Source organism: Acomys russatus, chromosome 18 (genome assembly GCF_903995435.1).
Source record: "Acomys russatus chromosome 18, mAcoRus1.1, whole genome shotgun sequence".
NCBI classification, from domain to species: Eukaryota; Metazoa; Chordata; class Mammalia; order Rodentia; family Muridae; genus Acomys; species Acomys russatus.
In genome coordinates, this window is record NC_067154.1 from 3,235,166 (window position 1) to 3,260,237 (window position 25,072).

At 42.6% G+C, this 25,072-nt stretch overlaps 1 protein-coding gene across 1 annotated transcript in view; it reads right to left on the minus strand.

Annotated features, from left to right (window-relative positions):
• Positions 1–16,166: 16,166 nt before the first annotated feature.
• The window catches only part of Nup58 (nucleoporin 58), a 33,012-nt gene continuing 24,106 nt past the window's right edge, over positions 16,167–25,072 (minus strand). The window contains exons 13-15 of the mRNA XM_051160648.1: positions 19,844–19,942; positions 18,104–18,199; positions 16,167–16,686 (exon numbers count right to left, since the gene is read on the minus strand). Of these exons, the coding sequence (XP_051016605.1) occupies positions 16,517–16,686; positions 18,104–18,199; positions 19,844–19,942 (365 nt within the window). The 3' untranslated portion in view covers positions 16,167–16,516. The remainder of the gene's footprint in view (positions 16,687–18,103; positions 18,200–19,843; positions 19,943–25,072) is intronic.

The following is a 25,072-nucleotide window of genomic DNA, read 5'->3' on the forward strand; positions in this document are numbered from 1 at the left end:
GTGTGTGTACTGAAAAAGAGAAACAACACAAGATCTGTCTCAGAGAGGCAGTTTTGAAAAACTCAGTAGAACCATAGCTCCAACAAGCACAGTCTAGGAGGTCCAGTGGCATTTCTTCTCATTCTCAAAGCAGTACCTGCAGAGACACAATCTAGGACTTCAACAGGACACTTGCGTTGTTTATCTGGACTTGGTCTCCAAAGTCCTTGAGTTTGGTTACAGGGTAAAATTACAGGAGAGACAGGCACACAGAGGAATCTTCCTCCTGCCTTTTCTGTTTTTCGGAACACAGGAAGCATTACTAACACGGGGAAGCACCAGAGCGAGGTGCGGCCCATCCGACGGCAGGTGGCAAGGGTTCTGAGTGAAGGACGCCTGGGATGTGCGTTTGCGTCTTGGTGTCAGCGCTTCGCACAACGTTCACCTAGCTGCTTCTGTGGCCCCGTTCAAGGGCAAAGGAGGTCACACACAGTAACTAGAGTTGCCGCGACTAGACACCAACGCCACCCATCCTAGCAGCAGGGTTACTTCTAGTTGTAAACAAAAGAGATACTCTGAAGTCACCAAGAAGGAGTTAAACAGTGCAGGCAGAGCCATGCAGCTACCAAAAGGAACTAAGACTGACTACGGCGCAAGACGCAAAAAGGCTGAGCAGCAATGTGGGGTGTGGCACAGCTTGCGTTTTAGAGCTGTTTAATGTGTTCAACTCTAGATGACCATTTACAGCACTGGGGCCTGAACTCAGGCCCTCATGTACTGGACAAGTGTTCTACCCTAAGCCAGCCTCACCACCCCAAAGGCTACTTTTAATGAAAAGGCTTGTCTCATCAAATGCATGCTCATTGCTAAAAACCAACTATCGTTCTGACTCTCAAGCCAAATTAATTTTCTTTGTGTCTCTATTGACTAACAAGAATCCTTCCTTGCAGTGTGTAATTAAATTAATAAGCACACAGTTTGCTTGTTTGTATCTAGGTCCAGTCGTTTATTAGTTCAGTCCCTGGTAGGCTATTTGTCTTTGTGCCAGGTCCTCTGTTAGAGGTGGCACTCACCTCCCAGGGCTGAGTTGTTATATGGCGCACCTAAGAGGAGGTTCTGGCCCCTTTAGGGCTGACAGCTAACATTATTAGATACCAAAAGCATCCTTTACCTTTGCTGATAACACCCTAGCCTCACACTAGTGCTTGACAACACCAAGGGATTATAAAATGTGTACTGAATTCATGAATACAGACAAGGTAGTCTCTCAGGTTCAAACACTCGGGGACCCTGCAACCTTGGGGAGCCAGCACGGCAATTCTGATTGTACTAACAAGTAGATTAGTTAGAAGATAAAGAAATGCATTGGATTGAACAAGGAAAGTAAAAGACCACTCTGGGGCCAGTAATCTTTTCTCTCTGACCTAGGCGTTCTCTTGGGCTATTTAAAGGGCCAGCTGGAGTTCTCTGCACAGGCGAGAGCTGGTCTTTGGCAGGAGTGACACAAGCTTCTAAAGGTCTCTTCAACAACTCCTAACAATCCAGTAGTTACAGCTGCCCCTCAGCCCTCTCCAGGACAGGCAAAGCCCTAACCCTGCTTGCTGGTGTAAGTGCATTTTCCCCATGAACCTCTCAGTGAAGGGTCAACGATGGGCTACCTCTTCTTAGGATCAGCTTCATCTTTAAAACTCCCACAGCCCTTGGTACCTAGCTTTCTTGCCCTGCTGTACAGCCCGTGGTATGATTGCAATCACTCACATAAGTTAGATGGCGCCAGTACCCTGTGGCTTTGCAGCAGCTGGCTTGCCCATTAGTGCACTATGCCAAGCCACAGACACCGGCTGGAAACTACCCTTTGGAATTGAACAGAGCTGGGTTCGAGCTTAAGCTCTGTGACTTAACAGTCCTGTGACCTCGAGTTGCTTACCCTCATCCTCAGTTCCTTCCTCTATAAACTAGAGATGTCTAGCCAGGCCTCAGGGCATAGGTCTATAATCTATGCTATTCTGAGGGCTGAAACAGGAGGATCACCAGTTTAAGGCCCAGCTGAGCTACAGCTCAAGGCAGGTCTGAGCAACTCGGCAAGACCCTGTTTCAAAATAAAAAAACAGAAAGAGGGCTGGGGGTGTAGCTCAGTGGTAGAGCACTTACTTGCCTTCTATGTGTGAGTGAAACCCTGGGTTCAATCTCTGTTGTGGCAAAAATAAAGCAAAAAGAAAACTTTATGAGATGTTTGCTCTTGGGATGATACAAGACTCCTATAAGGTCAGGCGCGTGATGGTCAAGTGTAATTCCCCAGAACAGGTTCTGCACAGTAAATATTGTGTTTAAAAAAGAACCACTTTGTGAGCAAGCCTTAAGCTGAGTTCAGACTGGCATACTCACAGGAGAGGGACACAGGAAAAAATGTAAACTCAGCGCTGACGCAAAATGTCAAAAAATGAATAGTCCAGAACAGTATTTCCAGAGATATCATGGTCACTTTTTGCAAATAAATAACAAACAAATAAATAAATATTTGAGATTAGTAGGATAGTAAGTTACCCGCAATAACTTGCCTTCGTGGTTTTGATTTGAAGGGGAACTAGGAATTGCTCCTAGTTCAGAGCTTTCTACATGCTAGGCAAGAGCTCTGCCACTGTTTTACTGCCCCTCCCCCATGTCATTTCTCTCCAAATCAGAATGCTAATGTAACTTTGTGTGAATAAAATAAAAATCTCAATGAGACTTTTTAAAGAAAAACCAGACTTGATGAAAACACATGTGAAACAGTAACTATCCTAGATGCTGAACACTGGAGATGTGCAATCCCAGCTTCAGGGCAGCACCAGGAGGATGTGACTTGGAGCTATATCACAAAATACGAAAATAAACTGAAAAGAAGCTAAAACCAAAACAGCCAGAGAAGCCCCATCTTCTCAAAGGACTACTGTTGACAGTTCAACAGCTGTTAGCGGGGGAAGGGGGGGGTCATTTCCTTAGTGATACAGCTGCCCTTGTAAATAACTTCCCAGTCACACTCGGCAAGAAACTCTAACCTCAGCAGGTCACACACAAAAGGGAGAAATGATAGGAGCCGGGTGGGGCTGGAGAGATGACCAGCCATTAGAAGCACTGGCTGCCCTTCCAGAGGACCCAGATTCAGTTGCCAGCATCCACATGGCAGCTCACAACCATCCATCTGTTAACTGCAGTTCCAAGGGCTCCAGTGCCCTCCTCTGGCCTCCTCCAGCACCAGGCAAGCACCCATACACACAAAACAACAAAACCAACCAGGAGGGGCTTTGTTGAGGAAAAGGGTTTCCACTGGAGAAAAGGAGAATGAAAAAAAGTGAAAACAACTAAAATTCACAAACGAACAAAACTGTCAGTAAAAATTAAATACAAGCCAGGTAGTGTACCCCTTTAATCCCAGCACTCTGGGAGGCAGAGGCAGGGGGAATCTCTGTGAGATCAAAGCCAGCCTGGTCTACAAAGTTGAGTCCAGGACAGCCAAGTCCTGTCTCAAAAACCAAAGAATAGATATCCCACACAAAAACAAAAAGAATGAAGAAAAGGCAGGGTTCTTTGTAAACTGTTTCCAGCAGATTGTTTTCTGAATATAACCACCCGTGCATGTCAGGTTTATTTTCTGCTGAAAAGAATGAAGTCCAGATTAGAAAAGATCACAGTGTTAAGGTAAGGTCTGAACCCAGCTCATCCCAAACATCTCACAGGAAAAAAAATTTTTTTTAGTACCCACCAACAGATCTTATGAGCCAACCAGGAAAAAAACAAAACTGCCAAGTGACCTGGTGTAAACACAAAACAAACAAAAAAGACAAAAGCTGCTGCTTGCAGTTTCATGAATGCAAACAGCTGACATGTGTGGGCAAACATTTAAACATATTAAACGCATTTGAAAGCTCAGGCCCAACAACAATCGATTTACAACTGAGATCCAGTATTACAGAGACTCTGAGGAAATGGGTACTGCCGCGCACTAGGAGGGATGTATAGGGCAACTTGAGGGCAGAGACAATCGAATGTCAAGACATATACTTCATATCCCACTTAACAAATCCCTTTCAGAATCAATCACAAAGAAACGTTAAACATGCACGAAAGACAGGAAACCAAGGGAAGAGAAACCCAAGCTGAGAGCCAGGAAGCAGCTTACTATAGACACACACTAGGCCAGCACTCAACAGCCTACTGAAGGCCAGTCAGCTGGATGGAGACTTTTATACTCTTCTGTGCCCCTCCCCCCCCCCCCCCCCCCCCCCGCACACAGCAATGCAGAGTGATACATGTATTTGATTGGTTATATCAAGCTTGCTTAATAGCGTTTGCTCAACTCCCCCATATGCAGAATTTTTCACCCGAGCAGCAGAATTTACAAGCCATTTACAGTGCAAGAAGGAAGGGGGAGAAATTTAGTTACAGAAGAGACATAGTGCGATATCTCAAGGAAGCCGGTTGCTTCTCGAGGCCTTCACCAGAGCTGCCCTTTTGGGGGCTTGGAGCATCATCTTGGCTTATAGGCTTGTATTTCTGTAGCATCGTAACATGAGGGTCAGCTTTTTATCTGAGTTGTGCTCTCTATGAGCGTAGAGATGTCTTTAGCCAAGGGAATCAAGCAACCAACCACCCAGGATTTCAAAGCATAGCACCTCTAATGGTTCTGAACTCCCCCAAGTATCCAAACCATCCTCCAAATAAATCTCCAGGGCCCCAAAGCCTTTAAGATTTGGAATGAGGCGTGAGCAAGCTTTGCCATTCCACCTGGGATGTCCCCTATAGCCTCTGCTGTTCTGTATAGGCTGACCCTTCCAAAGAGACAGGCAGATAGCCTAAGACCAAGGGGTTGAGATATCCCACACTACAGTACATATCGTGTCTTGCTGACTGCCTAGCAACTCAGGAGCGGTTTTAAGTTGTATTAGTCACAAATTCAAGAACAACAGTGTGGCCTAATGATGGTTACCCTACAGGGACAGTATGCTAGCCACGAGACCTATCGCCTATGCCACTGACTACTGAGTTATACGTTCAGAGCGTCAAGTCATTGTCCTCCTGATCTCCAATTTTTATAGCTGCTGTTTGTTTTATCTCAGCATTATCTGCCTCTGGCTGTTCCCCCTCAAGAGGGGGCAGGGAGAAAACGGCCACGTGAAACGATGCACCCATCGATTGAAGTCTGGCAAACTTGGTGGAGTTCAGCACGCGTTTTTCTCCCACAGAGCCGACACTCCACTTGGGGCTCAGCATCCTCCCATCCCTGTCAGAGGTGAGAAAACTGGACAGTGGACGGGAGCTTGGCCCAGTGTAGTTAGAGGATCTTCACCAGAGTCTTTTGGAGTAAAGATACTAAAATCTCGGGCCCAAACATATTAAGCTGCCCACAGGAGAAGTGAGCTTGCTTCCCTGTTGGGTGACACAGTGTTTCCCAGAGATGGAGGTTTGAGCCAGACCCCTGTAGTTGGGTGTGGTTGTCTGATCTCATTACCGGGCTCCAGAAGACTAAATTGTCTAGTTTCCCAGAGGCACAGATTTCCTGTGTCAGTCCCCCAACATATACAACAAGAACAGAAGGTTAGAGACTAGACTATAGTCTCTGCCATAATTAAGAACAGAGTGCAACCTCACAGTAGAAAGAACACTGCATAGCTGGGGGCTCAGTGCAGGGCACTAACCCGTCAGCACTGCAGGACGGTCCCAGGGTTGGTTACGTGTATTTCAAACCAGAGACCCTTTCTCAATTCTGGGCTTGCTGAATTGAAGACAGTAGAGTCCAAATGCTTACACACCCCTGACTCACAGCAAGGTGTGGGTACATCCACCTGGAGGCAACGCAACTACCCAACTGAAGGCATGCCTTCACCATGGTGGCCTCGATTTCTTTTGGGAACCAGTTGGCCCCAAGAATTTTACAGCTAACTCATCCTACGCCCAGCAGAGAGGAGGGCTGTTTGCGTGCGACTTATTTGATTTACTGTACTTCCATCCTTGTTGGAGGCAGCCAAATGGCCTGTTGTGTGGACTGAGCTTGTCTTAAGTTCCCACATACATCAAAAGAGATCGTCTTCGGTGCAAAGCCTGTGTTTTTGGTTTTTTCTGGGGTTTGTTTGGTTTTTGAGACAGGTTTCTCTGTGTAGCCTTGGGTGTCCTGGACTCACTTTGTAGACCAGGCTGGTCTTCAACTCACAAGAGATCTGCCTGCCTCTGCCTCTGCCTCTCTGAGTGCTGCCTGTTTTTTTTTTTTTTTTTCGTTTGTTTGTTTGTTTGTCTTTGTTAGTAGGGATTCGTTCCATCTTTGAACTTTCAAACCATTCCCAAAGGAAGGGGGTAGGGTGGGAATCTAATAGGAGTTAAAACAGGGTCACTGGGTTTTACATTCACAGGTTGAGGCCTTTCCCTGAGATTCAAAATAGTGTGTCAGAGCAGGATCCAGGTGACCTCATGCAAGAGTACAGAATGGTCCAGAGACCACGACAGAGAGGCAAGTTAACAGCAAGAGGTAACAGCCATGCACCCTGTGCAAAAGAGGAAAGAGATGGCTGACAGGAGCCTCTGGCCACTGGTCCCACCTGCTGGGGCAGCCATCTGAATCCCGTACCAAGGCACAAAGTGGGCGGACTGGAAGAGGTAAAAGCAAGCCGTTGGCACTGCATTCGTGAGACAGTAAGAAGAGCAGCAGTTTGCTCGTCCCACCGATGGCTCATGAGTAGGTCAGTCTGCTGCGGGAGCGACTGGAGTGGGGCTGCTGTTCTCTGGTCTGGTTCTGTCTCTTGACCGCTTCGGGTTCTTCGCTGGTACAGCTGGACTCCTTCGGATGGTCAGCTTGCTCGGGGTCGCTGGATCCAGAACACATTCCCAGGTACTGGAGGCTGCATCCTCTTTGCTGTGATGAATCTCGGGAGTCGTCCTGGCCGTCTTTACTGCAGTGGGAGTGGATAAAATGACAGTGAATCGACCTCTCTGCGAAGGCTTTGGAGCCTGGGTACTGCATTCTTTTCTGCAGACTGCTTCTCCTGGTTTAAAGGAGTGTGTTTGCAGTTAGGCTTACAGGAAACTGTTCCCTGGCTGTGTAAGGAACGGTGGCCAGGGCTGAGCAGAGCTCCTGTATCTGCTGTCTTAAAGTGATATTACCCAATCCTTTTCAATTGCCCTGTATTCCTGTGGGAGGCTGGTCTGATACTTCGCTAATTACTGCTTGCTGTCTCTGTACCCCAAGGCTGCTGTGTAACCTTGCCTAAGGAACTTCCTGCTTGACCAATAAAGAGCCATCGTTCCTGGGGAGGGCAAATGGGATAGGCGTGGCTAAGGTTCCAAGGCTGGGGAGACAAAGAGAATCCTGGGAAGGAGAGAGACTGGAGGAGTAGAGTAGGTGGAAGGATGCCGGCGCCACGGGTTAGGTGGAAGAAGCACATGGAGATTTGGACCACATGATGATAATTATCAAGTATTTGGGGTTATGGATGGGAGTAGCTCAACAGAAATTATTAGAAGCAGATGGCGTGGGATGGGGGCAGGGTGTGGGATACCTGGCCAACTATGGGAGGTAATTTAGGGGATTAATATCTGCCCTGCCCCAGGTTAACTAAGGCTATTTTAAAATATAATAGGTGTCTGTGTCTTGATTGTTAGCGGGCTAGAAAATAGCGCCGTAATAATAATTATAGGCCTGATAATAAACGTTATTAGGTCATACGGATAAATAAACCACAACATATTCCCCTGACTAGGGGAGGATACCCGTAAAGGATTTCATAAACAGAAAGCCCTGTTCAGTAGTAGATCTGATTCTTAACAAAGTTTATAAGCCCTTTGCCATGGTTTATCTGTTATTTTACTGTCCAGTTCACGTACTCCACCTTCCAGGAGCTTCTGTGGAAGGTATGGCTGGTGCAGCTTCCAGATTTTTAACCCTCTAGCTACCAATTGTACTGCTTTCTGCCACCAACACTGGCCCAGTGTCTGATATCTGACCCTATAGGATACCGAAGCCCAGAAAAGATTTTCTTTTAGAAGCCGTATAACTTCAAATGCCCTTTCCATGAGCGTAGGAAGGCTTCTATCTAATCTGAAGATGCGCACCCAGGGACAAGCAATCATTCGGAGCCCCTACCTTAGGGGAGCTCTGTAAATGGGGCAACCACAGCTTTCTATTGCCCTCAGCCCAGGTGTTATTCCAATCACGAGGTAGTCAAGCTATGCAGGGGGGCAGGGAATCTAAGTCTCAACCAGCTGACATGATGGAACCCTTCAACAAATACAAGGGCATGTCCTCAGGGGTGGCTAGCTCCATCTTTGAAGTCCCCACCACCCACTGGGGAGACAGTACCCATTTTCAGTCTTAAGCCAAGCCATATACCCAGCTGGTTTGGAGATAACGAGGCCGTAGCAATTGCCAGCTCTGCCCTTCCTTTGGAATCTGGTAGTTTTCACCTTTCAATTTACTCTGCAGTTGCCCCCACAAGTTGTTAGCATTTCTTTTCTAGTGTCTTCAACACTGCTAGGCAGCTGTTTGCTTAGGGGCTACACAGCCTCTAAGAGTTCTATGCTTTCTTTGCCATACTCTGTCTTTCCCTTCTGAGCTGATCAGCCCCTTTTCTCTATATAGGGCCCCATGCTCAGACAGCGTGGTGCAAGCACACTTAAGAGTTGTACGCTTACATCCATCCCACTCCCAGCTGCAGCATTCTTGTTGAAGCTCTGAGTTCTACTTTTTGTGCTCACCCCTTGGGCAAAGGCTTTGCCTCAGTTGTAGAACTGAGGGTCATCAGAGCACCCAATGAGCTGTTCTCCTAGAAAACAATCGCCATCAGTAAGATGTGCTACAGGATCTGGCTAGCCTGGCATAACATGGCAGGGCAGGGTTTAAAATTTTGAACCACTTGTAGGTGATTTCGTGGGTTTTCACATGGCATTGCCTGATGTCTCGCCATCCTAGCATTTGTGAGCCAGTACTGGCCTTTGTATCCCATCAAAGTTATCACTGCAGATGGCACCAACAATTAAGTCCTTAAAGTTTGTCAGCCACTGTTACCAAGAGTATTGTGGCATCGAGTGCCACATATAGATAGGTTGACCAGCTCAAAGCCATAGAGCTCAGCTGTTTAGAAAGATAAGCTGGGCTGGAGAGATGGCTCAGAAGTTAAGAGCACTGCCTGCTCTTCCAAAGGTCCTGAGTTCAATTCCCAGCAACCACATGGTGGCTCACAACCATCTATAATGAGATCTGGTGCCTTCTTCTGGTGTCCAGGTGTACATGCAAGCAGAATACTATATACATAATAATAAATAAATCTTTGAAAAAAAGATAAGCTATGAGGTAATGCCAAGACTCTAACATCTGACAGCATATTCATACACATATAAAAATAAAGATTTATTACATCTGGGAGTCCAAAGGCTGTAAGGACCCGCCTGCTCTCTTGGAAAGCTTTCTATTAATCTTTCTTCCAGTGCTGTGGCTTCATGAAGCTGCCCCCACCACCCCGCCCAGCCGCCACACCCCATCACCGAACAGAGAAATTTGGTATTCAAAAAGATACCAGCCTCTCAAAAAAACCCTCAAATCTGACATGGGGGGGTGGGGTCTGCAGAACTTCACAGAGCAAATAGCCTGCTTCCTCTCAGGATATTCAATTCTTTCTTGGCAGATCTGTGGGGGTGGTGAGGTTGTTTTTGAAACAGGGTCTCTCTATATAGACCAGACAAGCCTCAGACAGTTTGATCCACCTGCCTCTGCCTCCCAAATGCTGGGATTAAAGACCAGAATACCTGACTAGACTGGAGCTTTTTACCAGAGTTGTTACTCAGTTTTCTGTTGCAGGGTAGAGTGCCTATGCCTCCTCCAGTCTTCTTCGGTGGCTCTGGCCAGGAATACATCTACATATTGGAACAGTGCCAAAAATGGTAAAGGAATTTTTAAATCTGGGGCAATCTGATCCAAGTTAATTGACTTTTGTCACTATTTTCAGGGCTTCCCCGCTGTTGGCAAAAATAGGCTGCCAAGCTGGGGGTGTGGACCTAGACACTGGTCCTTCAGCACTAAAGAAAATAGTGTGAGCAGAATCAGACCCTGAAGGGTGTAAGCGTTAGAGACAGGGTGCCAAGTTATTGTGATTTACTGCCCCTAAGTCCTGTACTGGATGGTGATCATCAGCCCTGTTTTTCTGGCCTGGCAAGACAGGTGTACCCCAGGCTATTTGATGGAACTAGAGAATTCTACATTTTAAGAGTTTTTCCAGACATTTAAGACCCCCTATTGTAACCTGCTTAACCAATCTATAGTTCCTCCCTTGAGACCTACTTTAGTTCCTAGCATGACTAGCTCTTAGCATATCAGAAACCATTTTAACTCCAAGTCTCCATTTTAATTATAAAGTAAAATTAAGTTAACGTTCTCAGGCCCTACATGGCTGAAACCAGGAAGGTTCAATGCTTGTTGCTTAGAATAAAACAATATATGATAAATGCATGTTGTTTGGGTTAGAGATAAATGCATGCTCTATTGGAGTTAAGGTCACAACATCCTGCTATGTTCCTTACTCCCAGAGCTCAAGAGCCCCCAAGAGCTCCCCTACCCTAAACCCCAGCCAACCAGCTTAAAATACTTTGTCTAGCCACCTGGGTACATTATGCTCAGAACACAATCAATTCTTATGTTTGGCTAACCAGAATGCTATACTTCTGCCCTTACCCTGCTACCTGGCTGTTACCTGGGTACGGTGTTTCCTATAAAAAGCCTTGCCTTAAAAGCAAACCAATGTTGTGGTCTGCTTTCCAAGTTCAGACTGTGGCCCTGACTGGTTAGTCCCTGTTCAGCGTTCAAAGACACTTCCATCAATCTGAGTCTGGTGTTTGAGCGGTCAGTATACGACTATTTTTGAACCCTAACACCCCAAAACTTGTGCCTCAAGAGGGACACTGCCTCTGGTGAGTGGGCTGCCCTTGCCTTAATTCTGTGTCCACTAGAGGAATATTTCAGGAGAGCCCAGTGGGTTGACCTCAGCCAAAAACCGTGAGAAGGAGCTCAAGTCCCTCTTGTGGCTTCTCAGCCATGCTAAACAGGCAGCATCCCTTTTCTCGGGGACCAGTAGGAGTCAACAGTTTTACTTCAGGTCTTCTGAGAATTTAGGTTTCTGGTCCTGGGGCATTAGGTTATTTGAGCTTACAGCTTTCTCAGGCCAACCCAGCGGAGGTGCTGTGTAACAAGGCTGGGATAGGAACTCAGGGATAACTTCATGGCTTCCTAGACTCCCACGGCTGCAGACGAGCAAAGACTGCCTTGTGGCTCCCAAAATCAGTAATGTGCTTCTGAAAAGAGAGACCCATGGGTTACATCACAACCAAACAGGTGGCCCCAGTGTCCATGTAAGGTCAACTGGCCAGCTCCAGCAGTTGTTCTGACTGTATGCTCCTATACACCCAGTGGAATTCAGTCTAGCTTACTCTTCCTGTTTCTGTGGCAGCTAAGCTTCTTTCACTGTCCAGGGTGGAAGTGCCTCTCTCCTTGCCTGGCACCTGAGCAGGCATTCTCTGCCTTCTGTAGGTATTTGTCTTTCTAGTGGCCTTTCTATGGCAATATGTACACTGGTTCTGAGTCGCTTTTACCTCTGAGCAGGATGGTCCTATCAGGCTCCCCAGGGGCCTCAGGCCCAATTTGATGGGACACTGTCCCATGGGTGCCCTGAACATTCTATCAATGCAGCAGCCAGCAAACCTACTTTTCTCTTTAACCTTTGATGTGCTTTACATCTGGCTTCCCTAGTCTCTGGAATTTTCCAAGACATCCCTAGCAACTGGCTGGCATTCCTTCAAAACCTTCCATGACTTTTTGCAGCTTGCACATGGTTTCTCTGAGCCTTGCCAACAAAGGCTGCATTAACCCTTCGTTGGTTCTTGGCTGCTTTGAAGTCAAATGGACTGTAGACTGAATGCTTCAGAGACTCTCAGAATAGATTCAGGCTTTCCGTGGACCCCCTCCCCGCCCCCCGCCGCCCTTGTTTCTTGCCATTCTACGTGCTTTTTCCTCTCCAACCCCACAGCCTCTCACCACTGGGGTCCTAATGGGACCTCCTTGGGAAACAGGCTTTGGATGCCATCTGGGCCATGTTCCTTTAGCCATTTTGGGATCAGCAGAATCAGGAGTAGTAATCAGCATTCTGCCCATGTAATAACCCACTCGGGTTTAGATAAGATTGAATTAAGTCAATTAAGACCTGAGGGGAGTCCCCTGCCCCTTGAATAAGGACGATGTGTTTTTTGTTTTTCAATTTAAGAAGTCAATGGCAAAAAGGGATAAATGAAGGTACACTGCCCCTCCCTGGGAACTGTCCTTAATGATCAAAATAGAGGGGCCTTCAAAGCTCATTGAATGGTACATCTATCTACCATATCCAAGGGGCTAAGGTCTGGCTTCCACTGCTTTTCCCCACCAGGGTGTAGGGAGTTAAATTTCCAAGGAGGGGACAGTTCCAAGTGATGGTTCTTCAGCTACCAGGGCTGGTGATGATGCTGGCACTGGCAAGGCCAGGAGTCTCAGGGTTCCCCATCAGGTGCTGGTGACCTAGGTGGCGGCAGTGATGGGGTACAACTGTACATACGGTAGAGAGACTTCTTCTCAGGCTTAGGCTCTCTCTACTCTATCTACCACTGATTTTATAGCTCTTTTCCAAGCAGGCTTTTAGGCAGCACATACTGAGGACAACATCCTGCCACCAGTCAATGTAAGGAAACTGATCATAGTGCTCTCAATCTGCAACAATTTTAAACACCTTATTATCTATCTCTTTACCCAGTGACCCCCTTGTGGAGCCATCTCATCCCAAATATGGCAAATCTGTCTCACAAGAAGGGCAGTTTTCTGGGAGAGTTTGACATACACTGTCTATCTCCTGAATATCCCCTTTGGAGATTTTTTGGTAATACAGTCTAAAGGTGTAGGCTTACTCTGTTGTCCATGCATCAGATGGTTACTCAAGCCACTAACTCAGTTGTGCAAGCACAAGATTCCGCACGCCTGCCATGGTCAGGAGATACACTCACTCACTCCACTTCCACTCCTTGCCCAAAGCTCAGAAGCCACTGCAGAGCTGGATTTTGTCTTTTGCTTTTTGTTTGTTGCTTGCTTGGTTTTGTTTTAGCCAGGTTACTCAGACAGCTCTGGGACACATAGGCAGTTGTTCGTCTCTTCCACTCAATGGAGTAAGTTAACTGGAACCTAAACCAAAAGAACCTGGGTTCTACCAGTCTGGTGAGTGGGGTCCCCTGACATGCTTCGTGGGCCTGGGTTCAAGTGCACATTCGGGAGCTCTATCCCAGTTCCCCAGGAGGGCCAATCTACAGATTAATCGACCCGTTGGTGCTAGGCAAGTAGCAACTCCCAATGCCCTGAGACTCCCACACAGCCCAGGGGGTAATGGGTGAGGCAAAAGAGGTGAAAGTACTTTCTGGTCAATGTATCAGAAATGCTGCAGCAGACCAAGGGAACAGAAACCCAAGCTGAGAGGCAGGAAGCAGCTTTACTACAGACATACGGCCCAGCAGTCAACAGTCTAAAGGCTCAATGAAGGCCATTCAGCTAGACAGGCTTTTCTTCCTTTCTGTCCCCTCCCCTTACCCGGTTGGTTTTATCAAACTTGCTGAATAGATTGCTCCAGTGCCCCATAAACAAGCAGCAGAATTTATCACAACCAATCTGTAGTGCAGAGGAGATTAATTTAGTTACAGCAGTGAGATGGTGGAGGTGCTGACCAGCCTGTTGCACGGTTCCTGTCAGCTTTTCTGGGCCTTCTACCATGCCGTGTACAAGGCTATTATTCACCACAACTTCTACAGAACTGAGCTCGACTGACCATCAACAGGGAGCAGCTGCCTGCCCAGCCGCCAGGATACAGAGAAGGGAAGTGTGCAAAAGAAAATCTCTACGAGTTGACACAGCAAACAGTAGATAATATGCCACAAAGGGGAAAAAACATCAAAGTCTGAGAATACTTGTGGGTTTTTTGTTGTTGGCAACCTGCCTGTTTAAAAAGGAGCTAAGAGAAAACAATAAAATGAGAATACAAGAGAAGAAAAAGAAAGCAGAATGACCACTCAGACATACAATAGGACATTTTTAGAACAGTCTGCCTAGACAGACGCAGGACAGGACTGAGACTCAGCTGAGGAAGCCTTTGTTTTTTTACTCAAATACCCATCTCCTTAATTATGCTACTTAATGTCGTAATTTTTAGAAGATAAAACCACATGACAAAGAACCTACTACCTCTCTTCCCTCTTCCCATTTGTGTGTGTGTGTAGATATGCACACTGAAGTTAATGTTCTTCCACTTTATTGGCTGAGGCAGGGTCTCCTGGCACAGCAGGGAGCTTGCTGGTGTGGAGTCTCTGCTCTGCTCTGCTCGGGGCTGGAACCAGGAGGGCATCATGCCCACGCAGCATTTACTTGCATTTCTGGTCTTCACACCAACATAATAAGCACTTTAACAACTGGGCCATCTGTCCAGTCAGAATTTACTACATTGTCTCTAGCCTTTCATTAAAAACAAAAGAGAACAAGACTATAACTTACTAGCATAGGAAATAGTAAAAGCTAACCAAGGAGAATAAAGAAGCAATAATAAAATTAAATACGTACAACTGTTGAGACCTACAAAGATTCAAAGCAACTAACACAATTTTATTGTTTCCATAATAGGCTCTGGACAAGGTGAAGACAAAAGAGACAAAGACAACACTCTGACTCCTACCACAATGAATGTTACAAGTCTCCAGAGGTTCAACATATGAAAATGTATATAAAGAAAAAAGTAACCCAGAGAAATATAAATATTCAGATATTTGCAGCACAATACAATGTCCTTAAAAAAATAACAAAGCATATTTTTGTAATGGTATATGCAATTCTTGATAGTTATTTAAAATGTCAAAGTACACCTTTTTCCTATCTTCCACCATAGTCTGGACTGAGGATTGCAGAATTACAAAAATATACAAATAAAAACAAGTTTAAACAAATAACTCTCCTTATTTTAATGCATAAGATGTGGGTATTGAATTCAGGAATGCCAATCACTGTTATATGCAGATAAATAAAACAGACCAACAATACTTTTATAATCAAACCAAATTAACATTATACTAAAAATATATATGTGTATATGTATTTATATACACCACACCTATTTTAGAAAAAAGGTGCCTTGGTGAAAATGAATCTGAAAATATTCACTAATGAACATTATATACAAACCCTTCTACGTAAAAAAATTAAACTATTTCCGTGCAATTTCATGTTTTTATCCCACTTGGAAACTACTTTCACGCTGACATGGTCCTAAGGCAATTCCCGTTACAGTGATTCTCCACTCACTCAACACCAAGAATGGCAGCAGACAGAGGTCACACGGACACAACCTGACACACTTCTGTGGCATTCACTGGAGTCCTATTCACTCTTCAAACCAGGAAGTTTATAGTTAGTACAAAGTCATTTCTGAAAATGCAGTTTCTCTAGTCCAAATTAAGCACCCACAACATTAAGAGGCTGAGAAGTCACTTCATTTGGTTTCTCAATAGCCCTGTTAGAAAGAATTCTGTACTGGAACAGCTAAACAGGCTCTTACTGAATTCACATTGCGTCCTCCACCTGCATAGATTCAATTTGGCTTAATAGCTCTTTGCACGTTCATAGACACTCCTAAAAGTCCACCTCATTTACAAAAAAAGATTCTATATAGTAGCAGGAGAATATATAGAGAGGGTAATAAAGGTTTCTAAAATCTGCTTGATGAACCTTACAGCATTCCTCAGTTGGAGTAGCTGCCAAGAGTCACGGTATAGATAGAAACACAAGAGTGGGACAGTAGAGTTGAATGGGCTCGATACTTACGTCACTAATCACTTATGTCTAGTAAACAGATGAAGGGACAAGGCTCCCCGAGCTACTCCTTCAGTAAGTGCTGAGGATCAGAAACACAGTGAGTAACTGAATACACCAGAAAAGGAGAACAGTCTGAGGCAAGAGTTATAGCTGTGTAAATATATATTTTATGTGCACACACACTGTGTGCATTACTCTATATAATTACATACATATCCACAAGATGCCCTGCAGCACAGTCCTAAAGGCCTTTTCCAGGAACAAACTACTTGTAGCCCAGGCCCTAGAGTTCACACCATCTGCATAAGAAACCAATGTGCATGTATTCACAGCATGAGCCTTAGCAGCCAAACACTGCTATTAATACTACGATAATCATACGTTTAGGTTGATGAATTTTTTTCCATTACTATTAACTGGTAATTTAATCACAACATTTCTTACATGTAGAATCAAAAGTAATAGCAACAAAACTGCAACTAGATTTTGAATTCACAAAAAAGGTGTTTGGTAAGGTAAACAAAGTTCAATTTCCAGAGTGAGGAATATCAAAACTTTATAAATCTCCCGAGATGCAGTTCAATCACTACATCATTAGAAAAATAGACTCCTAGGCTAAGCGGCGCCGACTGCGCACTGCCCACACAGTGCCCCGCATGTTTATCTCTTTCCTCTTTTGTTTCCAGCCGGAGGTCTCTTCAACTGAAGGAGCTGTCCTCCTGTTCCAAACCCCGCAGAGGCAGGATTGGACACCCCAAATGTCAGACCAGCTGATGCCGTGATGCCAGGATTGCTGAAGTTAAACCCAGACGCACTTGAGCTGCCAAAGCCTTATGTTCAGGGAAGAAAATATTCAAATGAGAAGTTAAATCACAAAAACAAATATAAAAAACAGGGATGAGTGAAAATTTCTGAGAATACACAATGTATTAGAGCAGAAATGGCCTGTGGCCCATGAATTTCTAACATGGAACTTTACAGAAAAATGATTCAGCTAGCAGCTGAAAAGTTATCTTGAGAGATAGAAGTCTGGTGATACAGACCAAGAAAGCAAGCTAGCACAGATAATTGAAATCTACAGGAAAATTCAAGCTGCCAGAAACTTCGTCTGTATGCTAACATGTTTTATGTGCACATACAAACGTGTATTATTCTGTTTATAAGTATATATGTGCATAAAATTACGTTACGTCATTACCTACATATTTTGTCAATGTCTTCCTACTCAGACTCACCAAAAACATTTTAGGAAAGACACTCAAGGCATCTGCAGCGGCCCTTAAACCCCCAGGCTCACAAGGAAGCCTCAACCCACCTGAATGCAAGACAAGGCCAACAATGCATAGTGTAAGAGTCATTACCATGGCCTGGTTACCTAACACAGTATTTAAATTCTAGTCCTGATACCACTAATTACAAATCTTACTCCACTAGCACTGCAGACTTTAAATACTACTGACAGTAAGTGGAATTCCCTAAATTTGAACATATTTTTAACAGTGTTACATCATTATTTTACACATGCTATTTATCCCTATATCACTCATTAGTCAGTATTTACAAATATAAATTGAATGGAAAGGTAGATAAAATTTGGGGGTTTCTACTAGAAGTAAATTCGACCTATTTAAAAATGAACAAAGAGCCAAGTTAGTCATCATTTATAAACTACACAACCCCTTAAAATCAGAAGTCCTAACAACTGTTTGGCCTGGGCTGTCTTTCCTAGTTGGCTGCCTAGCGTCACAGGCCTACAGCACCAGCTACTCGGGAGGCTGAGGCAAAGCACAAGTGCAAGGCCAGCCTGGGCAACTCAGTGAGGCCACAGCTCCTAGTGAAAAGTGAAAAGCAGCTGGAGGAATAGCACAGTGCTACAGTGCTTCCTAGGCTGGGAAACCCTAGTTTACACCTCAGCACAAAACAGAAATAAAAAGCTCTCCTGGATAAAAACCAAAACAACCCACCAAAACGTAACTACTGGATTAATGAGGGGGGGAAAAAAGCCTTAAACTGTAAAGCCAGTCGCTAGAATTCAAATGGATCTCTAGTTAACTGTTTGTAAGTTGAACTAAGAAGTCTCGTCACATCCAGCCACCAACGGTATGGCTATACAATTTAGTTGGCATACATGCTTCCTCGGGGAATTGGGGGTCTTCAGGGGTTCCTGGAAATAAGCATGTGGATGATCTTCAGTTGAGTGGTTTTCACTCTTTGGTCTGCCTGGAGTTCAGGCGGAAGCACACAAACCTGCACTAAGACTTCCTGAGGGTTTATCTGTTGTTCCAAATCCAAATGTGGAGGCCCCTGTGGTGCCGCATCCGAAACCAGAGCTAGCTCCAAATCCTAGTGAAAGGTAATAGAGAAATACACAGTGCACATAAAACACAGATTACAGGGTACTCACAAGAAAACCAACCACCACCACAGGTCAAATAAATGCAGTGTTCACAAACACAGACTTAGCTAGGCAGTCTGCTGCTTACTCCTCCACATAAGACTCTTTGAGCAGATTAATTCTGAACACTAATTTATAACTACCCAGACTAGCTTATGACCAAGCAGCAATTTTTAAACGAGGCTACTGAAGTCAAGATCACATAGGTTATTTCACCACTGAAATGAGTATAGACTGTTACATATATGCTTAGCTGAAACATCATTTCATTTCTGAAAAATAAAAAGGCTGGCTAAATTCATAAGCAAGCATGACTTGCACAACAGTGTCAATACTAGAATATTCCAATGTAAGTACACTCTGGTCCTTACTAATGGCAGGACAACCTACTACTCCAATCTATTCCATAACAGTAAATTTTGCCATGTTACTCTCCATATTAGCACTGACAGTCTTTCCTCTTAAAATATATTTTCATCATACAGAGTCCATGAAGAAACTCTAAATACTCAAGATAGTCCACCAAGAATTCTCTACATAAACTCGAAATAATTGTTGTTGTAGTTATTTTGGAGACAGAGTCTCATGTTATTTCCCCATGTAGCTGAGGCTGACCCAGAACTTCTGATCCTCCTGTCTCCTGAGTACTGGGATTCCAGGTATGCGTCCCTACTGCCTGTATTTGCAGTTAGGGACCAGGGCTTCATGCACGCTAGGTAAGCACTATGCCAGTTAAGATGTACCTCCAGCAAAGCTCGAACTTTTTGTTTTTCTGCAATGGTGTGCTAAGATACTTAAGTTGACAGTGAGCTATCCCTGCCTATAAGAAACATGATGGAAAGTGACTACACTCAAGAGGGACTATGCTCCCTGCCGTAGTTGTAAAATTCTCACTGTAGAACAATCTGTATTAGATAACCGTGGTAGCTTATAGCCTGTCTTTAGATTTTAGAGGAAAATACAGGAACCTTCATTACCCTATAATACTTTTGTCAAAATATAATAAACTCTCAATTGTCCACAAAGAATTGTTAATGCATTTATAATTAGCATGTTTTTATAGACTTACCTTACTAATTTAGGAAGGAATTAGAATAATCTGAATTGCTTATATATGTATACAGTCAAATATGCAGAGTGCATAGAAATGACATGAGTCAAGCTGTTTAACTTACAATAAAATTAATTCCATTTAAAGTGGTCACTCTCAGGTTAAAAAAAAAAAGATACCGATCTGGACTATGTATATGATCTAATAGATTAGTTTCCAAAGTTATATTAGAACTAATTTTTTAAAGTTCAGTTAAAACTAAGTTGATTTAAACTAAGTAATTCTCAATTTCACATTTCAGCACACTGACTGGAACACACAAAACTCCCTGCCGCTTGGTTTTAGTGCTTTTTAATTCTACTTTCCATACAGGACAAAATGCCTTTTTAAGCTCTGAAGCTAGTGCTGGGAAGCAATGATTATGTTCGGAGAATCCTTTTTGCCAGATGGAACCTTAACTTCCCAAATAGCAGCAGATCCTCTTAGAAATGTGCATCGGCTACAGTCAGTTCAAAGGTAACAGAGAAAAGGTAAAGTGTACCTCCAAGGCTTGAAGAACCTAGGCCACTTGATTGCAAGCCAGTGCCAATACCTGAGCCGAATGGCGTTCCAAAACTAACTCCCAGAGATGGCTGTGGCCCTGGTATGAAAAAAAACGGGGGAAAAACAAATTTGCCTTACTCTTTCAAGGTTAAAGTTCCTTTATTAGATTATTTTTAAGCTGAACATTGACAACTTTTTAACAAATTCCACTTGTCAAAACTTTGATTTCACGATGTCTTTCTAACCTAGCTTATCTATCCCAAATGTCTTATCTGAAAAAAAAATTTTTAATCTGCTATAGCTATACAGTTAAAAGAGGCTTACTACAATGAAAAATGTTCAAAAGTTTAATATACTAATAATTTGAAATATTTATGCATCGCAAGTTGTAGTTTTTATATTTCTAGAATTGCTTCAGTTCTCTCTACTTGTTTTCTGATAACATTATTTGGTGTAATAAGTACAGGTTTACTTTCCTTTTTAAAAATAGCTCTAAAATAGTATTAGAGCCCAGTGATCAAGAGACCAACATAGCAAAACTATCATGTTACTTCATAAGGTACCCAAAATATTAGGTATGACTTTTCATAGTAAGAAATGGTATATATAATAAATAGATAAAAAACAAGACAATGTTTTATTTTATTTAATTTATTGTTCATCTTAAAAGCAAACCAATTACACAGTAACATGACAATTCCAACTTGTTCACAAAAGTGATTATTGAGTGCTATTCTTCAGCTCTGCTACATTTCACCACTCATCACCTGATTAATGAGATCAAAATGAACATTTACAAAGGCACATGTGCACCTTGACAGACCCAATACATTCAAGCCTTCAAATGTACTCAAAATCAGAGCCAAGTGCCACCCTTTCCATGCCTGCTCCTTTAGGGATGTTGGCTGAGTTTGTTTGGCAAGAACAGAATCAAATTACTAGCCCCTCATGGTAACTATGTTTTTAACTAAGCAGAATACAAAAATCTAAAAATCTCTCATTTTATAATGATTTATGAAAACTGCTCAGTAAGTTTCGTAGTACAATCTGAGTTCTGGCCCCTGCAGTACAGTGGTTAGTGCATCTCAGAGCTGAGGGAATGCCAAAGCAAAATGCATCTTCAAATTTACTTCAAAAAAGCCAATGCCTTCATGTTGCCCAATGAAGAATGAGGTTTGTATATTCAAAAGGTAGTGTAAGTTTATAAAAGCCACAAAACAACAATAAAATGAGGAAGTACATTTTGCTACCCTGGGACAGAAACTGGACTTTTAAAACTTCTATCCAAAAAAAAAAACAAAACAAAACAAAACAACAACAAACCCAGAATAGCAACTAAATAGCAGCCAGAGTTCTTATACTACTATTAAAAAAATAAATTAAAAAATATTTTTAAAGTTTTTACATCCAGTTCAAGATTGATTAAGAATAAAGACCTGACTAGCAGCTCTTTTGTAAAAGGTTACAACAGGAAAAAGAAACTTGCTTATTACTTTCTTATGTCTAACAAAAATCACAGAGAAAGCTTATGTCCAGTTTCTTTAACACCGGGAGACTGTCACATTTTAGCAGGAGGCACTGCTGGTGAAGACCCTAAAGAATAACGCACACCACAGTCCTCGCAGCCTTACAAGTCGGAGTTACCCAATTAGCATGGTTTTTGTCATGTGTGGGTCCATTTTTTTAAGAGCAACAGAACAGTTTCTGCAATCATCATATTTATGACATCAAAACACATCTAACAATGACAAGACTTCCCATTGCACAATAGATGCAAAATAGTTTGAGTTTTCTACCTTCATACAAATTCTGAAGGCAACATCATTTATAAAAGTAGTAGGCAAATGTATAACATTTTAAATAGTAAAAGCTCATGATAAATTATCTCCCACACCAAAGTATTAACATATATTATACTCTGGCCAACATATATATTAGTTTCACTATCAGAAAACAGATTCTAAATCCTTCAGATAGAAGCTTTGTAAACAATTCAAGTCACTTTGAAATCTGAATAGTCATTCAATGAGGGGCTCTTAGTTCTAGAAGTGAAATCAAATCAATAATGTAGACCAATGATTGCCTAGAGTGAAATTTCCACATAAAAAATAACATTTTACAAAAGTTTCCATGATAAATTCACACACAACAAAATTAGGTTTAGCACTGTAATTCATATTTTCTAGAATAAATATTATCTTATTTAAAGTAAAACTGCATTTATAGGAAAAGGACTAAAGTGCTAGAATTTCTTATAATTTTCCATGGTTACCAAAAATGTCTAATGTAATCACCATCGTTACCTGTAAGTCACATTTTAAAATAACAAAAATGCTTCCCCTGTAAGAAAAACTCACTCTTGGTACTTTTAATGGGGAATGTTCCTTTGGTTATTAAATCAACAAAATCTTGAAACCACAAGAAACCAAGATGAAATATTTAACATTTCTGATTTAACACTACACTTTAAATGTCCAAACCTTCACCTAAAGCTAGAAAGCAGGAATTCCTCACAAATGCCTCAGCTCTCTTAAAAACAGCAGCTAAGTCACATGAGGAAAAACTCTTACGTAAACACCAAGACTTTTAAACATGAAAACACAAGAAAAAAATGTAACCTCAGAACACTGACTGAAAAAAATACATCCTAAATCAAGATCATACTAAAAACTGAATATAAATCCAATAAGGCTTTTGGGAAGTCTGAGGAGTATTTGTGGACAAGAGCACACTAACTTTTATCCACACACTGATGTCTGTTCACTTTATGAATGAATAATCTACTGAGTTTTCATGAACAACCACCAACCACATATTAAACATGCCCAATCCCAATTTTACATTTTGCTTTTATTAAAAAAGGAAGTGGGTGTTGGGGAGGCAGTTCAGTAGTTGAGTATGTACTTATCAGCATATACAAGGTCCTGGAATCAATCCCAGTACTACCACCACCACCACCAAAGCCAAACCAACACAGACAAAACAGTGTGTCCTTTAAAATCAAGTCCATCTTTCTGCCTCCTAGAAAGACAACAGGGGGAAAAAAAGTTTTCAAAAAAAAAAGTAACAATCTAAGAAAAGCTGTTGTCCTTTTGTGTCCCTGTTTACATCTTTTGTGTCCCTGTTTACATCAATTAAATAAAAAATCCATATGCAAATAAACCATTTTAATAATTCACATCTATACAGAAACAGTTGTGTATATAAAGTATAAGCTCTGTCCAGTTTCTCTAGATGGTTTCAAACTGGGACTAACGAGGATTTCATGAAAAGTACTGCACAGGAGTGTCTCCCTGGGCACAAAACAAAATGTAACAGGGCTTAACTAAAAGGGATACAATTCACAACAGCACTAGCCATGTTTGTAACAGCACTCCTAAACATCATGATCCAGTGTCCTACAGACTAGACTAGCATTTGTAACAGGAGGGTATATAAAGTGACTACAGAGCCTGGGAGAAGCTTTCAGGGAAACAAAATGGGAAAGAAACATAACGCAAAATTGTTACCACTGATATGTATCAATAGCTCAATAACTAGATAGAACTCAAAAGTACAAACACTGCAGGATTACTAAGGTTGACTAATTCCAATTTCTACCACCCATCTAATTAGAAAGTCTTATGTACACCCTAAAACTACAAGAACACACTAAAAACAGTAATTGCTCCTGGTGGGGGGAGGGGAAAGCCAAGTAGTAAAGTAATAGGCAAAACTAAAGCGCATGAGCAGAAGCTCCCAAGAATCCCTGCAAAGTTAAGCAAATATTCCCTGTATGATACAAGAGCAAAGGCCGTCCCTGAATCGCCTACTTGTGCACTTCAGCAACCCAGCTCACAGGGGACACCCATTTTTAGGACAGGCATTTGACTTCATGTCTGTGCCCGTAGACTTTTCAAGATTACACAGTCCATGTATTTTTAGAAAGGGAGAAAAAGCACAGCACTTGACAGGTGGTTCCGCTTCATGTTTAGTCACTTACCACAGAAGAGGTTGATTAAGAGCCTAAGAGTGTGAACACTGCTTTTCTCAAGCTTTATTTATTCTCTTGAAAATAAAGTGTATCTTATTAACCCTTATCTAAACCACATTTCTCTAACCTACTTTAGGACGATGAACTGTGACTGATTAGCTATTAAATAATAAGAACTGAAAACCATGCTGTTGGGATTGAGAACTCCATCACAGCAGAGCAAAGACTCTCCCCATAGTCTGTCCACAGAAGTCTACACTCCAGCCAGCTAGAGAGCTACTAGATAGTGCTTACGGGAACCGCCATTCACACAGATCCAGCCATGGAATGTGGAGGATTTGGCCAAAATCCATCAGCAACTCTTTTCTGATGGCAGGTCAACGCTGTCACTCAAACATGAAGACAGCGACTAGAGCATGCTTCTCTAAGTACATGTGGCCTGAACGCAACCCAAACATGTGTTTGCTTGGTTTTCACTTTTTAATATTGCAGTTTACTACTGGAGTATGTGAAATTGTCAGAAAGACATATATTACAGAATAATTAAGCCTCACTCAAAAATTGATAAATGATCAAGGGGAAAAGGTAATCTATAAAGACTGCATTATTCTATGTCAAACTTCAAACCTGATAAAAACTAGCAGGAAAAGACAATCAACTCCCAAAATTCCAAATGAATCACCCAAGAACCACATCACAAAACCACTGTAAATGGTATTCAACCAACGACTAAGGTCCTACATAATGTACAATCCAATCTCAAACCTTCCTGATCTTGCTATGTTCAGTCCACTATGGAGTTACAAAAACCCTAGCATGCATTCTTCAAATCTGGTTTAGACTCTTCTAGAGGACCTGGTATTTTGTTTCCAGTCAAAGTACATCCAAATGAACCTACTGACCTGCAACACACCAACAACCAACAGAAACATAACTGCATCCAGAGCGCAAGGGCTCTGCAATCATTATGGATGAGAATGCACCATCAAATATTGTCATACCTAAAATATGCAACGTACAGGTGGGGGTCACCTCTGACTTTAAAACATAAAGGGCACAATCACAACGTGAGAATCTAATGTTTTTCTTAAGTGTAATTCAGTAGTGAAACACTATGTTCTAAAGGGCATCCACAGCAATACAGCAAATAACAGTAAGTAAATTTACAATATTCAACATCTGATATATAATTATTGCTAAACTACCCTGCCTTTTGTTTCAGGTATATTTATAATTGTGTCTATCACATTTTTT